This window comes from Mesoplodon mirus (genome assembly GCF_964341445.2).
Source record: "Mesoplodon mirus genome assembly, chromosome: 14".
In the NCBI taxonomy this organism is placed as follows: Eukaryota; Metazoa; Chordata; class Mammalia; order Artiodactyla; family Ziphiidae; genus Mesoplodon; species Mesoplodon mirus.
Window position 1 is genome coordinate 31,951,070 of NC_138990.1, and position 16,798 is coordinate 31,967,867.

The 16,798-nt window shown below is 52.3% G+C and overlaps 1 protein-coding gene across 2 annotated transcripts; it reads right to left on the bottom strand.

Moving 5' to 3' along the window:
- Positions 1–7,886: 7,886 nt before the first annotated feature.
- Positions 7,887–15,091, bottom strand: ODC1 (ornithine decarboxylase 1). 2 transcript variants are annotated; one of them, XM_082642299.1, is made up of 12 exons: positions 14,857–15,090; positions 12,353–12,499; positions 12,131–12,262; positions 11,687–11,860; positions 11,330–11,502; positions 10,920–11,054; positions 10,709–10,790; positions 10,423–10,506; positions 9,602–9,764; positions 9,408–9,520; positions 8,864–9,078; positions 7,887–8,366 (listed from the first exon to the last, which is right to left on the bottom strand). In XM_082642299.1, exons 3-12 carry the CDS (start codon positions 12,230–12,232, stop codon positions 8,222–8,224), a joined length of 1,386 nt encoding a protein of 461 aa, XP_082498425.1. In that variant the 5' UTR covers positions 12,233–12,262; positions 12,353–12,499; positions 14,857–15,090; the 3' UTR covers positions 7,887–8,221. The 2 variants fall into 2 exon arrangements, with proteins under 2 accessions (XP_082498425.1, XP_082498426.1); XM_082642300.1 differs by lacking the exon at positions 12,353–12,499 and having other exon boundaries at positions 14,857–15,091.
- Positions 15,092–16,798: the final 1,707 nt, after the last annotated feature.

The following is a 16,798-nucleotide window of genomic DNA, read 5'->3' on the forward strand; positions in this document are numbered from 1 at the left end:
CGGCATTGTCTGAGTTTTGTGTGGGACTAGGAGACCCCGTTCTGCTGCTGTGGCCTCCGCGCTCCCCGGAACAGGTGGATTCGGCAGGCCCTGCTGCTATTTGTAAACTTGGCCCCTTCTGCATCCATGTAGCCGTTACTGTGTCTATAAATCTTGTGCAGCCTGTTCTTCAATATCTGCCTAATGCCAAGAAATATTTGTGGAAATGAAAGATGACAGTTCTTGGCAGGTTTGACTGTCAGGCTTCTGCCTGCATCCACCCCCCGCCCCCCCCGGCTCCCCCCCCATGGTTTAATCAGCAAGGTAGCAGGACCACACATCCCCAGCGAGGACCGAGCGGGGATCAGGGGTATCGGCACGGGGCCATGAGGGCAGGCCTGGTTTCTCAGCCTGTGGCCATCAGGATGCTTCTGGTCTCAGAAGCAGAAAGCCCAGCAGAGGGGGCTTCAACCATAAGGATGTTTCCACCATGTGCCGAGACTAATGCGGCAGCTGGGGGGCGTCGCTAAGCATGTCCAGGTTCCTTCCACCTCCCCACCGCCCTGCCCCCGGCCTCACAGGCAGCTTCTGTCCTCGCACTTGAGTCCTTGGGGTCCCCGCAGGGCTGTCACCGTGCAGGGCAGCTCAGCTGACCCGGGAGCCTTCCCCAGGCGGGACGAGAAGCAGCCTGTCCTCCGTTCTTCCTTAAAGGGGAGGAGAACTTTCCAAAATTCTCCTGTGCTCCCTGCCCACCACTTCTCAGTGCCTTGGCCAGGAGTGTGAGGTGACTGTGACTGGCCAGTCAGGATGTACCCAGCTGATGAGGGCCCCCCGCCGGGCATGGCGCCGGGAAGGGTGAACAGGATTGGGGTTCTGGTTCCAGCGTCTGGCACATCCACCCAGGGGCCACGTGGCCTCGCTGAGTCTCACCTGTGGAAGCAGTGCAGCGGGGAGACAGGTGATCGAGGTAAGCGGGCCGAGCGTGTAGCCCGGAGCCTGACCCACAGCGGGCTGTCAGGGACTCTGGCTGTTTTGCTGATTTTAGTAATCTTAATACCTTTTACCATTCCAGGCCTCTGAATAGAAACGGTGAGCCCTCCTGCAAGTGACTTTCCAGCCAGTGGCACTGCCCGAGGCTGGACCTTCGTGGGCGGCGCCAGGGGGAGGAGGGGTGGGAGGGGGGAGGCCAGGTGACCCGGGGGTGGACCCAGCTTGCTACAGAGAAGCAGGATGGTGCCTTGCCAACTCTGCGTGGCCTGGAGGAATCTCCCCTCCCGGAGAGAGGCTTATATTTTACAAAATGTAAGGAGAACTGGCCAAGGCTAAATCAATAGTGCTTGTTGCCTGTTGAGGGGAGGCGGGGAGTGCTGCAGTACTACTAACGGGACACTGCCCAGGAATCAGGCACAGATGTAGCAGGGTTCGCCCCAGAAACAGAGCCAAGGGGGTGTCTCCCTCTGTATGCACACATGTATACTGGGGTGGGGCGGGGGAGAAAGAGAGAAAGATTCATTGCAAGGAATTGGCTCATGAGATTATGGAGGCTGAATGAACACACGATCTACCAGCTGGAGACCCAGGAGAGCCGATGGCATTAGTTCCAGTCTGGATCTGAAGGCAGGAGACCGACATCCCAGCCCAAGACCGGCAGGCAGCGGACGAAATCTCCCTGCTCGGTTCAGCCTTTTGTCTAGTCAACCCTCTGGATGAGGCTGCTCGCATTGCCGGGGGCGGGAGGGGCAAGCCAAATGTTCATCTCCCCCAGAAACGCCCTCACAGACACACCCAGAATAATGTTTAACCAACTGTCAGGACACCCACGACCCAGGCAAGTTGACCTAAAATAACCATCCCAAGTGCTTCCACCCGAATGTGGAAGATGTGGATCTGGGGGTCAGGGTGGTGCCTTAGGGAGTCGTAGGCGATGAGGAAACCGGCCCAGGGAAGGGCAGGGACGACCCACAGGCCCGTCACTTACTCCGGGGACTCGGCTAGCAACCGGCCTTGCCCCTCAGGTCCCAGGAGCTCAGTGGCAGAATCAGAACTAGTCAGATTATCTTACGCCCCAGACAGTGCCCCTTTCACCGTGTGTGTGTGTGTGTGCGCGCGCGCGCGTGTGTGTGTAGAGGGGCAGGTGGTGTGGTCTCTGCCGACAGGCCTTGGTGGGACTCAGGCGTCTAGTTTGGGTGGTGTGTCTACCCTACAAGGCAGTGTCATAGACGCACACTCAGGCACCACCGTGCAGAGACTCCCGGCACGTCTGGCCTGGGCCCGTATCAGCAAGTGAGTGTCTTCTGGGGATGTGTGCGAGGCTGCGTTGGGTGGCAGCCCTGCAGCTCCTTCCAGGTGGGTGGGAGCGGGGTCCGAGCCCCCGGCCCTGGCTCTCAGCTGGCCCAGCCGGCTTTCACAGCCGGGCACCCACCCCACTCCTGTCCCCAGCTTGGGCTGAAAGGGCCGCCGTGAACTTCATGCATGCCCACACACCTGCATTTCCCAAGACGCCATGCAAACGTCCCTTCCTCCAGAAAGCCATCCCCACCCTCCCCAGATACTCCCCACGGCCCCCGTGTTCCCCTTGCCCATAGTGTTGCTTCCCTTATATTGACCTCATAATTCACTTCCTTCTGGTCGCCTTCCCCCTTCCCCTACCCAAAGCCGGTACAGGCCAGGCTTAGAATTAGGGAGTTCCCTGGTGGCCTAGTGGTTAGGATTCCAGGCTTTCACTGCCACGGCACGGGTTCGATCCCTGGTCAGGGAACTGAGAATCCCGCAAGCCGCGTGGCATGGCCAAAAACAAGAGGGGCAAAAAAAAATTAGAGGCTCAGAATGAGTAAGTGAACAAACGAAGAGTCAGCGTGGGGTCCCCCCCACAGCCTGGAACTGCACCCAGTGGGCCTCAGACACAGAGGCAGAGGTACAAGTCTCAGCCTGACCACTGACAAGCCACGTGACCCTGGGCACATAAGGCAGGGGCCCAGAGAGCCAAGGGTGCTGACCTCGATCTCGCAGGTCAGCTGGCAGGGGGACCGGCTGCAGAGGCTTGGGGGAGGGCAAGGATGCCCGTGGGCCAGGATCTGCCCCCTGCCCCTCCAGCTCAGAGCGAGGGCTGCAGATGGCTCCTGGCTCCTCCAGAAGGGGGCGCCAGAGCCGGGGCTGGGGCCAGGCGCCCAGGGTGGGGCGGCCCCCGCTGCGGGAAGAGTATGGCCCCGGGCCAGGCGAAGATGGGGAGGCGCAACACCAGCAGCCTTAGGTGCTCCGGTGCCGATGTGTGGGGATAAGCAAGGCCTGGACTTAGGCCTCAAGGGCTGGTCAGTGGGTGGGGTGTGAGGGCAGTGCCCCCTGCTTCCCACGCCACCCACGCTTCAGCGGGGCGGGAGGGGGAGCCTGGCCGCACGGCCCGGGCGGGGCACGGGCACAAGCGGTGTGTCCAGGGGGCGCCTGGGGGTGGCCGGCCAGGTCACCAAGTGTGGTGTGGGTACTTCCGGAGCCCAGGCTGGGGTCATCACCCACTCCGGACAGGCAGGCCGTGGGGACCCCCAGCTGTTCCCTGCGTGTGAGGCAGGGGGTGAGGGCTGGGCTGGGGGAGTCTTCGCCTGTGGGCCTCGGGAAGATTTTCGGGGGGGCAGCCTGGTCCAGGACGAGCTGTCTGGAGCCTCAAAGCCTAGCTGCCCAGGTGTGGCTGCCCTTGGATCTCCCCGAGCCAGGCCACGCTCCAATCCCCACAGCCCTCCTGTCACAGTCACGCCTCTGCCATCTTTTGCTCAGGGACTGAAGGACCTGCCCACTTGGTCGCAGCGCCAGACGGGCCGCCGAGTCTCAAGAGCGAGGTGCTGCTGCCCCCTGGTGGCCGTAGCCGGGAGGGCCGTCCGGGCCTGGGAGCGCGGATCCCCCAGCCTGGTTTCGGAGCCTCTCCGGCCAGCTTCATACAGGAGCTTTCTGTCTCTGTCCCATTTGGCAGATGAGGAGCCTGAGGCCCGGGGGAGCACCTGATTTTCCGTGGGCCACACAGCACACAGAAGCTGAGGCCGGGCTCCTGGTACCCGGGACTCGGAAGCCTGGTTGATAGGGTTGCCACATAAAATACAGCCTGACCAGCTGGCAGGTAGAGTAAACCGGGAAAACCTAACAAGGATGGAGTCTGCACAGAGATGCAAGGTGACTATCGTAGGGGTCACCGTGGGCCGTGGGGAGCACAGGGCTACAGAAGACAGGCTGAGTGAGGCCTGCGTGGGCCAGTGGGCCACCTGCGAGGCAGCACGAAGACTGGTCAGCCAGGAGGCTAGAGAGGGCTGTGGAAGGCGTGGACAGTGGCCTGGCCCTGGCTCAGACTCCGACCCCGTCCCCGGGTGACTGCACCCTGACAGGGCAGACGGCCCCGCCCGGGCGGTGACAGGGCTGCGGGGCAGAGGTGGGGGGTGAGTACTCGGCCCCCGATGACTTGGCCGCTTCCGGTAGCCTCAGGAGCTGGGTGGGCACGAGCCAGCCCTGCAGAGTGGCCCTGGCCAACGCCGCCCTGTCCCCGGCCCAGCCAGCTGGCCCTGGTTCAGCCGCTCGTGCGCGTGGGAGTTACACGACTGAGTACTTTTTCTCTGGGCCTCTCTTTCCTCACCCAGGAGGCATATTTCATTTGATTCCTTTAAGATCAGCAATAGACACATGTAAAAGTGCGTATGAAGTCAGTCTCCACTCCCCTCCTCAGGCCTCCATCCTCCTGCTGCGTTTATCAGTTCTTTCAGAAGTTGCCGCGTGTGTGCAGGTATGGGCGTGCACTCCAAGCCTGGCTTGCCTTTTACACAGGGAATAGCTCACTGCACGGTGCTCCTCAGCCCCGTTCTCCAGCTTGGCGATCGTCCCCCACCAGCTCCTGCAGGGCTCTGCGTCTTGAAGCAGCCGTGTGCTCCAGTGACTGTCTCATCAGCAAGTACCCTCTTGATGAGCATACGGTTGTTTCTAATATGTACTGTACAGACACTGTCACAATGAAAGGCCTTGAAAGCCAACTTGTCAGAAAATTCTTACAAGTAGATTTGTTGGGGCAAAGATAACATGGATTATTTTTGATATTGCCAAATTCCCTCCAGATTATTCTTTTTTTTTTTTTTTCTTTTTGCGGTATGCGGGCCTCTCACTGTTGTGGCCTCTCCCGTTGCGGAGCACAGGCTCTGGACGCGCAGGCCCAGCGGCCATGGCTCACGGGCCCAGCCGCTCCGCGGCATATGGGATCCTCCCAGACCGGGGCACGAACCCGCATCCCCTGCATCGGCAGGCGGACTCTCAACCACTGCGCCACCAGGGAGGCCCCAGATTATTCTTATTCTCACTTTCCCATCTGCCTTGGGTGAGCCAGCCTGCTTACCCAGCAAGCCAGTGCACTCTTCTACCTTCGCCAAACTGACAGGTGATAGATTCTCATAGTTTTAATATGCACTTGAGTTTTAAAGTTTGTTGAAGTCCAAAGTTTTTTCTTTTCTGTGAACCTAAGTTCGTGGCTTGCCCACTTTCTATTGAATTGCTTCTTTTTTACAGATTTATTGGAGCTCTTTGAACAGGAAGAAAATTGGCCCCTTCCATGTGTATTAGTTTTCCCTTTGCCCCTTGAATTTTTGACTTCAAATGTTTTCTTCTAATAGATTTGTGGCCTAACCTGTCACATGAAAATTTTCATCTGGGATTTACTGTGGTGTAAGGAGCATGAGTGACATCTTACTTTGCCCACGTGGTTACCCGCTGCCCCACACTCCCTGTCCCCAGTCCTGGGGTGGACCCGGCAATCTGCATTTTCAGACGCTCCCTAAGTGATTCAAATGCAGGGCCTGCCAGGCTTGGAAACCACTTCCTTTACCTTGGGCCAGTAGCCCCTCCCACGGGGCCCTGCGTGGAGACTCCAACACCCTCAGGAGGAAGAGTCACCCACAGCCTTGGTGGAGGCCAGAGCTATATTCACTTCAAATCAAGGTCTAGAAATGTCATTTCTATGAATGACCAGACAGTACCATCTGTAATGGACACAGGTAAGTGCACATTGCAAGCTAGAACTTGACGGTCCTGGAGGACAGTGTTGACCGACACACACCCAGCCGTCTGAGATCTCCATCCTTTTGCCAAACTTGCCCACGCCCAGGTGTAGGGGCCACGGGAGGTCATTTGGCCCAGCCCAGGCCGTGTCACCATACAGGCTCCAGGGCTCACAAGTGGCTTCACCAAGCTGTCAGGAGCCAGGTTCAGAGGCTGTTGTATGGGCGCCATGGGACTACCTGGGGCTACTTCCGTCCCCACCAGCACTGGCCAGTTGGTTGGACTGCACTTTTACCTAACAGGCTGAGAGAAGAGCAGTCCCCAAGCCCTCAGTACTGCAGAATACGTTTTGAGTGGAAAACCTCTCCTCTTTTCAATCCAAGCTCAGTGCTGTCACTAGGGCATCTTGTTACTCCTTTCTTCTGAAGGTAGATCTAATTTCCCAAAATCTTAGGCATGGCATCTAGCTTGCATTTCTTGGCACTTAATCCATACAGAACACCAATTCCTTTATTTTGAACATTAGCAGCGGGCAGACTGCGGACCCAGAAAAGGATGTGCTCACAGGAGTCGGACAGACAGTCCACGTAAGTGTTCTTTCCTCTATTCTGCCCAGACTCCAGTCAGACCTATTTTCTCTGTGGCTGCTGAGAAGTCTTATTCAGGGGTCCGGCTAAGCAGTCGAGATGTGACGTCAGCGATCACAGCAACGTGCTGTGTCCAGGTGGAACTGAGGTCTTGGGGGAAGGTGGCTTTTAAGAAACACAAGTCACTCCCCTCAACTCCTTGGTAAAGGTACTAACGGCATCAGCAGAAGCGCTGAATTTAGTCCCTGAGATGCAGGAAGCTGCGGCGTTCCCGTCTGAACCACATGCTGTCTCCCTGTGGCCCTCTAACGAAGCTGGTGAGACAGTGCCGTCTGCAGTGTCTGGTGCAGACAAGTGGCAGTTACTAAGGGGACACCTGGCTTTTACGTGGCCTTCCTTTCCTCCCTCCTCCCTGTGCTACAGCAGGAATTCACAATTCCCATTTTGGAAATTTAGTATGAGAGCCTGCCAACCTTTTCTGAGGACTGGGGGTACAAGTTGAGTAAGAGAATATAAAAGGCCAAGGTCGGAAGGTAAAGATCTATAACACGTGTAACAACTGCCAAAAGCTGTGCTACATTCCTAACTAGTTGTGACTATGCAACTGGTGAAGTCAAGATGGGGAGGGCCTGTGTCTAGCCTCTGGAGGCAGGGTTCAGAGGGCCTGGGCACTGGCCCTGCTCGCCGCAGGCTGGCTAGTTAACAAGGGGCCCTGGGCACTCCAAGCTCAGTCACATCCAGGGTGGACTGTGCTGTTAACAGCAGAGACTGCCCACTGTCTCGCCCGTCCTTTTCCTTCCACCGCACATGGGACTAGACCCACTCACTATTCTCTCTGAGAATCCACAGTAAACTTCCTACAGGACTTGAAATAAAAATGTCAGAACAGGAAAAAGGCATTCCATGGATCTTCAAAATGTTAAAAACCTGTCAACTCCTTAGTCCTCGGGGGCAATTTTCTCAGCCTCTGGGAAAAAACATCAATTCCCCACCTGTAAACCACACTCAAGGTGAGCCATTTGTTTTTTTTGTTTTTTTTGTTTGTTTGTTTGTTTGGTTTTTTGCGGTACGCGGGCCTCTCACTGTTACGGCCTCTCCCGTTGCGGAGCACAGGCTCCGGACGTGCAGGCTCAGCGGCCACGGCTCACGGGCCCAGCCGCTTCGCGGCATGTGGGATCTTCCCGGACCGGGGCACGAACCCGTGTCCTCTGCATCGGCAGGCAGACTCTCAACCACTGCGCCACCAGGGAAGCCCAAGGTGAGCCATTTGGAATGGACACACTGTAAAAATTTCCCAATGCCTAATTATTTCAAGATACTTTACTTTAAAACAGGTCACAACACTAAGCTTCCGGCCCATTCTGCCAATGCACAAGCTACAAATGCTTGCTCAGCAGTTGAGGGGCATGCTTTAGTAGCATGTTTGAAAAGTGAATAAAAATCCATATAAAACAAATATTCAAATAGTTTCCATAGGAACACAGATAAGTGTGACCCCATCGCCTAGTCTTCCACGTTGCTGCATCTGTGCCAGCCCTATTCACATAGACATCTCAAAACTAGCAGTAATTAAGTTAAGTGGTCCCCCCCCAACCCTTACATCAAGCTAAACTCGCAGTTACCAGCTACAGGAATGGCATCTACACATTGACGCGAGCTGAAGCGCGGGCGGCCGGGCGCCGTTCCATCCCACTCTCCCAGGCGCAGGACACAGGCAGAGTGCCGACATCCTGCTCCTCCGCTCCGGGTGCGAAGTCGTGGCTCTGGATTTGCTGCGTCAGCTGCCTGCAGGAGACAGAAGCGGCACGTTCAGAAGCCCTGAGTCACCCCTCACTGAGCAATTCCACACCGAGAAACGGAGAATAACTTATTCATGAGCCTATTTATGTCCTTGGTTACTATGTCATCAGGAAGCAACTCAACATAGCTCTACAGCAAGCATTTCTTCAGAACCATCTTTATGGTAACAAGGAAAGCACAAGTCACAGACACTAATTAAAATATTCTAGTTGCACAGAAATATCCTGATCAATCTTTTCTGAAATGATTACGCCTTAGAAATCTGAAAATACAGATCACTATTATGGAAGGGATTTTCCTTCCATTGTATTTTCCAAAATTTCTAAAGCATACATTAATATGGAGAGAAAAACAATTAAAACAAACGTTACTATTTAATCCTAAGTAAAGCAATTCCTTATTCAACAAGAGCAAGCATAATAAATCCTGGAAGGTTCTATCTTCTTATAGGAAACACAAACACACACACTGTTGTCACTAACCATGTTGGCCCTGACATCACATAGTAGATGGTTGGTCTCTGGAATCCATTGAAAGTAGAAGCAGCAGCGACAGTGTAAGCACCCATGTTTTCAAAGAGCATCCAATCGCCCACATGCATCTCGGGCAAGTCACAGCGCTCAACAATGCGATCCAGGCCATCACAGGTCGGCCCCCAGATGCTGGATGAGTAATACTTCTCATCTGGTTTGGGTCTCTACATTTGAGAGAGAGAGAAAAACACACCTGCTTACACTTGTTCTGACCAATCATCTTTTTTTCTTTTTTCTTTTTCTTTTTTTTTTTTAGCGGTACGCAGGCCTCTCACCGCTGTGGCCTCTCCCGCTGCGGAGCACAGGCTCTGGACACGCAGGCTCAGCGGCCACGGCTCACGGGCCCAGCCGCTCCACGGCATGTGGGATCTTCCCGGACCGGGGCACGAACCCGTGTCCCCTGCGTCGGCAGGCGGACTCTCAACCACTGCGCCACCAGGGAAGCCCCTGACCAATCATCTTAACTGCCGTATACAGCATGTTCACAAGGTACCTTCTGCAGAAGAGGCTTCACGTGCGCATGGTCGTAGAGGATGCAGTTGAATGATCCATATACTCCATCATTCACGTAATACATAAATGTCTGTTCACTTGACTCATCTTCATCTAGAAAAGCAGAATTAGCCTCAATTACCACTTTATGTACCAACTTTGTTATACACACGATGATTCATCCTTTGTACGTACCATCAGAGCCTGTCTGTTCCTTTAATACGCGTTTTTTGGCAATGATATTAACTGCTAGCGTGAAAGCTGATGCAACATAGTATCTGCCTGGCTCAGCTATGATTCTAACTCCAGAGTCTGATGGAAAATACTTGTCCAACGCCGGGTTGATTACACTGGTGATCTACCAGAGTGAGATAGAAAAGAGCAGTTGGTCATCAAGGGGAACTCACACGGACCAGCACTTTGTGACATGACACACCAAAAACCCTGAGAGCGGCCATCAGCAGAGAGGTTTATCCTCAAACAGCAGCACAAGATAAACATCTCCCTGAAGACCAGCCTGTACACCCCTGTGGTTTCATTTTGATTCCCCTCCAGACACCCTTTCTACCCTCTTTAAGATGTTACGGGTATGATTTTATTAAACAATGATACAAATTTATTACCACTTACAAAGTGCCTAAATGTTTTTATCCAGCAAGTACATGCCAACAGAACAAAACTTTCTATTCTGCCTATTCATATAATTTTCACAAAAAAGAATACGGATTTATTTTATAAATGAGTAGCATATAATGGCCTAACTTCTTCTAGTTCCTTGACCAGGGATCAAACCCGGGCCCCCTGCATTGGGAGCTCGGAGTCTTATCCACTGTGCCACCAGGAAAGTCCCTTAAGTACCATTTTAAATAGCACAGAAGTCATTCAAAATACCACACCAAGACATTTATTTTCATGTTTGTATAGTCCCTTTACTATCTGTTAAAACTAGTAGGTTTTGAAATATTCCAAAAAAGAACTTGCTAAGAGCTACAGATTATAGTTTTGTTATAAATTACCTCTTCAAATTTAAGCTTTACATCCTCAGATCCGGGAAAGCCACCACCAATATCAAGCAGATACATGTTGAAACCAACCTCAGCCTAGAGTCAAGAAAGTTAATTCAATCAAATTAAGTCAATCAAGTAGCCAGATTCATAACAAGTCATGAAAAACGCATGCAGCAGATAGGGTTAAATGCCTGTAATATGAGATGACTTCTACAAAAGGTCAATTCTGGAACTGGGACTAGTTATTACTGTCATTCTTGCCCCCCGCTCCAACTTGGGGTTCACATATACTCACTCCCATGTCAAAGACACAGCGGGCATCAGAGATGGCCTGCACGAAGGTCTCCGGATCAGTACAACCACTTCCCACATGGAAGCTGGGGCAAAAAAAGTAGAATATGCTATTTCTTACTATTTCTGGAAATAACTATTCATAGTGGGAGAAAACCGATAAAACTTGCATTGTCTAATCTTAATCTCTACCTCTGCCATCACCAAGATCTCACCTGACACCAATGACATCAATATCCAGCTCTTTTGCCCGTTCCAAAAGAAGCCTGCTGGTTTTGAGTGTGGCACCAAATTTGACACTGAGGCGACAGACTGCTTTGGAATCATCAGTGGCAATCCGCAAAACCAACCTAGAAGCAAGAAAAGTGTATCAAGTTTCCCATAACAGAAGATCACCTACAGCCATGGTTAAGACAGAGACTCCTGGGCTCTGATACCCTGTGGTTTAAGTCTAATTTGGTTTTATTAATCAAGAGGATTTAAGCTTTTTTCTACTTTGTCTCTGACCCAGTACACAGATAATTTACTAAAGTATGGAAATCTAACAACTGGAAATTTGAGTTTGTCTGCCATTATTATACAGATGCCACATCTGACCCTGCCCTCAAATGGAGGAGTAACTCACTTGGCCTTTGGATGTGCCCTGGCAACTTTCATCAACTCAACTTCACTATCAAAAGTCATCATCTGGACTCCATTATTGGCAGCGTATTTAATCTGGGACACTTGTTTACAAGGATTTGCATAGATAATCCTCTCTGGAGGCACCCCGAGACTCTGCACCAATTGGATTTCAGTCTGAAAAAGAAGAGGTGTTACAATACATGTAGCTAATACATGGAAGAAACAGAAAAACATGGGAAGCTGTCACCATCCCCACTCAATTCATTAGCATCTCCTGCCCAAGCAACGCAATTTTGGTCTGCCCTGTTGGGAACACTGAGGCCATTACGATCATGTGAGTTCTGCTGCTTTTGCTCACCTTGCTGGCACAGTCAAATCCTGTCCCTATGGCAGCTAGGGTCTTCACTATGGTTCTGCTATCATTGCATTTGACTGCATAAAAGGGGGTGACCCGAGGAAGAGCTTTAAACCATCTCAGATGTTTCTTTAGGATGTCTCCCAGGTCCGCAACATAGAAGGCATCCTTATCGTCCTGTGTAAGAGTGGTTACAGGAAACCCATCAGCGGCCTAACAACGCGTCCAACACGCAGCCTTCCCTTCCCTTACCCGTTATTCTCATGAATCCTACTCTATTTAGTCAATCCCTGGCATGAAAATCATTGTTATTGGACGATCCATAGCCAATTAAATTCTAAATTCCCTAATACGACATTTCCATTTCCGCAAGACCCCACTGAAGCTTCCCATCCAACCCAACATTCTCAAAGCTGCACTCCCAGCAAGGACTTAACATACACTTACAGAAGAAGAAACTTCATTAATTTTTTGGTCCAGAATGTCCTTGGCGGTAAAGCCTTCATCCAAGAAATGGCAATCAAACTCTTCATTACTAAAGTTGTTCATGGTTCCTTGATATCTTTCTGAAACAACAAACTGCAAACAGGGCAGACAATTTACTCAGAAGTCTTAGCAATACTTAGTAACTCCTAATAAGATAAACCTGCAACAACCATGAATACTTACAAGGGAAACTAAGAGATGAAATTTAAAGAAATTATGCCAGCTTTTCACAAAGGCAATTCTCTAGGAATTCCAAGTCCCACTGAAAGATGTGCGTGCCCTTGCTGCAGCAGTGAAAATGTCCTGACCAACGCACAATCTGCTGTCCACCTTCGGAACACATTAAATTGGAAGATCAGTTACTGACAGCACACACGAGAAGCAGGACTACGCAAGCACCCTCCACAGATACCTCACTCACTGGGTTTGGGAATCCCCATTATGCCTAGGTTTCGGTCACGTGATTCCATAAACTCAATGGAATGAGGACACCACAGATTCAACACTAGATTTTTTCACACTGAACTTCCATATATAGTACTGTCCACCTCAAAAAAAGCATTTCAAACATCCCTGCTAAAAACTACTGAATGCAGGTTTCAGAAGCTTTCCTGCACTTAGTTCACTGATAGGGAAAAAGTCTCATGACAGTTAGCTTACTTTATTTCGGACCTGTTTCTCTTTAGAAGCTTAAAATAGCATGACAGCAATTTTTCAAAGGGGCCGTATAAACATCTGGCTATTTCCTAAGTCTTATACAGAACAACTTATAGTGACTAACAGGCATCACTGCTCTCAATCTACTGAGAGCTCTTAAGTTTCCTGAGAATTTTATGAGCTAATTTTCATGCTAGGCATGTGTTTTTCAAAGCTGCAATCTTCAAATCAACATAATGTATGACAGTTGCTGTAGCTGATCAGAAAGCAGTATTCTTAAACCAGCACTGCCTACTGAATTAGCAACTCTGGGAACCTCAACTGTCCTTACAGGCACTCTGATACTTGCTTAGCTATGAACGATCATCACCTGGGAATAAGTTTTGACTAACCATGAATAACAAAAATAAGCCAACAATCATTTATGAATAAGCAAAAATAAAGCTCATTTAACAATCAGAGCCACTGTCCTTGGCCTTCATGAAATGCGACATTGGTCAATGACAGTTGTCTTAAAATTACTGATTTTAACCTATTTAATTTCTGCCAGGGAGGGCTTCTTTTCCACTGTACAACCCGCTTCAGTGCCTGCAGCCTACGGGCAGAGGCCAGGCAATGGTTCTGGGCCAGTTTGCTCTGGCATGGGACACTATGAGAGGCCCAGGGGAACGGGCCTGCCATAAATCCAAACCCATGCACGGCAGAACTTGCAAGACTTGATCTAATGTGACTTGCTGGCACTGTCAACCTCCTACGCGCGTAGGGGAAGGGAAGAGACTGCCAGCAAACCCATTTTGTCTATATAATAACATTTAAATACGCTCACCGGTGACAGATTGGGCTATTTCGAGTCTCGTTAAACATTTTTAAGGCAATATTCAGGCTTAAGCTTAGGACGTTTTTGTTTCTCTGAAATACACCCCTACTAAGTATTTTGCTTTCTTGTATCTTTCAAAGCTTTATCTCAATAACTTTTGATATAGAGACATTTCACCCAAGAACACCTTTTGGTGTGTTCTTTCTGTATAGCTAAGTTACTTAAAATGACTCGAATTAGCGCAAGATAGCACCTCTCTGCCATGAAATGCTTTACTGCAAACTGGATAACGTTAGAAAAGACTGGTACTAATTCAAACAGCAACTGAAAAATTTACAAGTCAACTAAATTACGCCCTATTTTAGGGTTGAATGAAGTCAACACATTCTTTGTCCCGCCTAGACATTTCTAAGAGGTTCTACTCCCCACTTTCCCCCATTATTTCGCATTTTCAAACACCGCTGGTCTTTTTGGGAAGATCTTGGGACTGGCTCCTATGCCTAAGCCTGAACTGGGATCTTAATAATATAGGTTTTTCTTGACTCACCAAATCAAGAAAAAAGATCCCGTAAACAACTCTAAGCCATAGCCGGTTGAGTATTATCAGTTGTTACTACAAGGTTATCTCATCTCAGCTCTAGCGACCCGAGTGGGTTTCTATATTGGGTCATTCGCTCTGTACACATAGCACAAATAAAAGCTAAAATGAAAAAAAAAAAAAAAGGAAATTCCAGGGCAATACGGCGGAATGGCACGTCTCTTCCTTCTAGAAGTGAGTGCGAGAGATGGGCGCCCGGAGACCTGAGCCCGCTCGCTTCCTACCTCTCCTGCACCTGCTACCGGACTGCCACATGGGTTTAAAAAAAAAACAGCGGTTTGAAGGAACGACCGACCCTTTTCAACAGCTTCCGGCTCAGAAACCCTCACGACATGGTTCGGAGGAGGTGAACCCCGGGCCGTTCCAGCCCAGGCTGCCCTGAGCCGGGAGGGTGGCCGCCGTGCACGCCGGGGTCCGGCTTCACCCGGGACGTCAGGGCCGGGGGCGCAGCGGGTCACCGAGGTCAGGGGCCGGCGGCCGGCTCTGCGACCACGTGTCCTCGCAGCTCCACGGCGCGGGAGCTGCTCCGGCCTCAGGCCGGGCCCGGGCGCAGGGACACGTGGCCGTCACCCCCGCTCCCCCGGCCTTCCAAGCGCCCGGACGCGCCCCTCTCACCTTAGAGCGCACGGGCGCCGCGGGCAGACCCCATGGAGACCAGACGCCGCCGCCGCGGCCGCCGCCGAGCGCGCAGGGCCGCCGGCCGCCCCGCCGCTGTCCCCGCCGCCCCCGTCAGCGGCCCGCCCGGCCGCCCGCCACCTCACTCCCTCCCGCGGAGAACCGCCGGCCCGAGGTGGCGCCGGAGCGCTGGCAGAGGGACGGCGGCGGTGGCTGAGGGAGGATGAGGGAGGCTGAGGGAACTGACAAAGCCCGACTCGCCGCAGCTCCGCTACTTATAGCGCCGCGCGTGTCGTCATGGAAACGCACCAGCTCAAACCAGCCGCGATCGGTTCCGTCCGGGCGTCCTCCCAGGGAGGGGGCGGGCCGCGGCGGCGGCCAACCCGGAGCCGGGCGGAGGGGCGGGGGGAGCGGGCGGTTCGACGTCAGCGCATCCGAGCGCCCCCCCCCTTCCCGGGCCAGCTGCAGGCCTGCGCAGGCGCACGCGCCGCGGGCCCTGAGCTCCAATAGCGCACCTTCAGGCGCCTGCGCCTGGCGCTCCGCCTGGGGCCAAGAACCGCAGCCGAAGAATTGCGAAACCAGCCTCTGACCGCCGCCAGATTTCAGCTCCTGCGCCAAGCAGCACTGTTCTTCCACCTGGCATTAAATGCCTCGTGCCCTCGGGCGGAGAAAGGAAATCGCGGGCGCGAGCGGGCCACGTGGACCCCACCTGGCACACTCTGGCTCCTTCTGCCCGGCGTCTCCATTCCTATGGGAGGGACCTGGAAGTGATTCTGGAGCAGTTCCACCCCACGAAGAAGCGGGCGGAGACGCAGAAGGGAGAAATGTCACCCGGCAAGTTAGCGGCACAGCTGGGGGCAGCTCCCCAGCCACTGCGCCTGTAAACCGTGTCTAACATATCCAGGTGTCTTCCAACTAGGTGGCAGACAGCAGTGGACAAGCGAAGATACACGTTACGCTTACTAAGCCAAAGACTCGTCTAAGGGCATTAGGGGAAGGGGTAGGAAGTAACAGGTCTGCAAGCCACCGAGCGATCCACTGCCCTTAGTTGTATCGGGTGGCACTCCTCAGTGACTTCTGTAAGGGCAGCTGCGATGGGCACGCTTTGGGAGAGTTGAGTCCTAACACACCACCAGTGTCTACTCAAGAAATACATATGGCAAAAACTGTGTCGTCAATTGGGAGTCCCCAGGAGTGCAGCCAAGGCTCTGGTGGGAGAACTGGCCTTTCCAGGGTGCAGGCCACCCCCACCCCCCCACTGCCAGCCCCAGGGAGGGATTTGGGGCACTTTTTGCCCCTTGCATTTTTACCATTCCTTCCCTTGTAGACAAAATCTAACAGGTGATTATGTCCCACCCTAGGGTGTGACCGACCTGAGGGCTGCGGGTGGGAGTAAAAAGGTGTGACCCTGGAAGAGCTCAAGACTGTAGCCCACCTTGGCCCCAACTTGCTGTGTGACCTTGGTTAAGGTACCTCCCTTCTCTGGGCCTCAGAAGAAGGCTGGACTAGAAGACCCAATGATGTTTACAGCTACAAAAACCTCCTTTGTGAGGAGTGAGTACTTGTTTGATGAATGCAGGAATGAATGAGTATCTAACTCTCCCTGACCATGCATGGCTTCCACAGAATCAAGAACAGGGAAGACAGCAGTAAACAGTAACGAGTCTTCATATGTGAAGGGATATGACAGGCAGAGCTCCCTTTTCTCTTGGCCACCCTGATCAACCTTATTTTTACATAGTCCTTGGGCAACAACTGGGTACCAGTGAGAGAGAGGGAGAGGGGAGTTATCACCATCCCAGCAATTTTAATTCCTAGGAGGGAATGAGATTAATAATGAAATTAACAATCCCGTCAGAGACCATTACAATCCCAGGCACTAAGTGGGACAGCTTTGATTCCATGGTGAACACTGGTATTTGTCCCCACTCTGAGAAGAAAC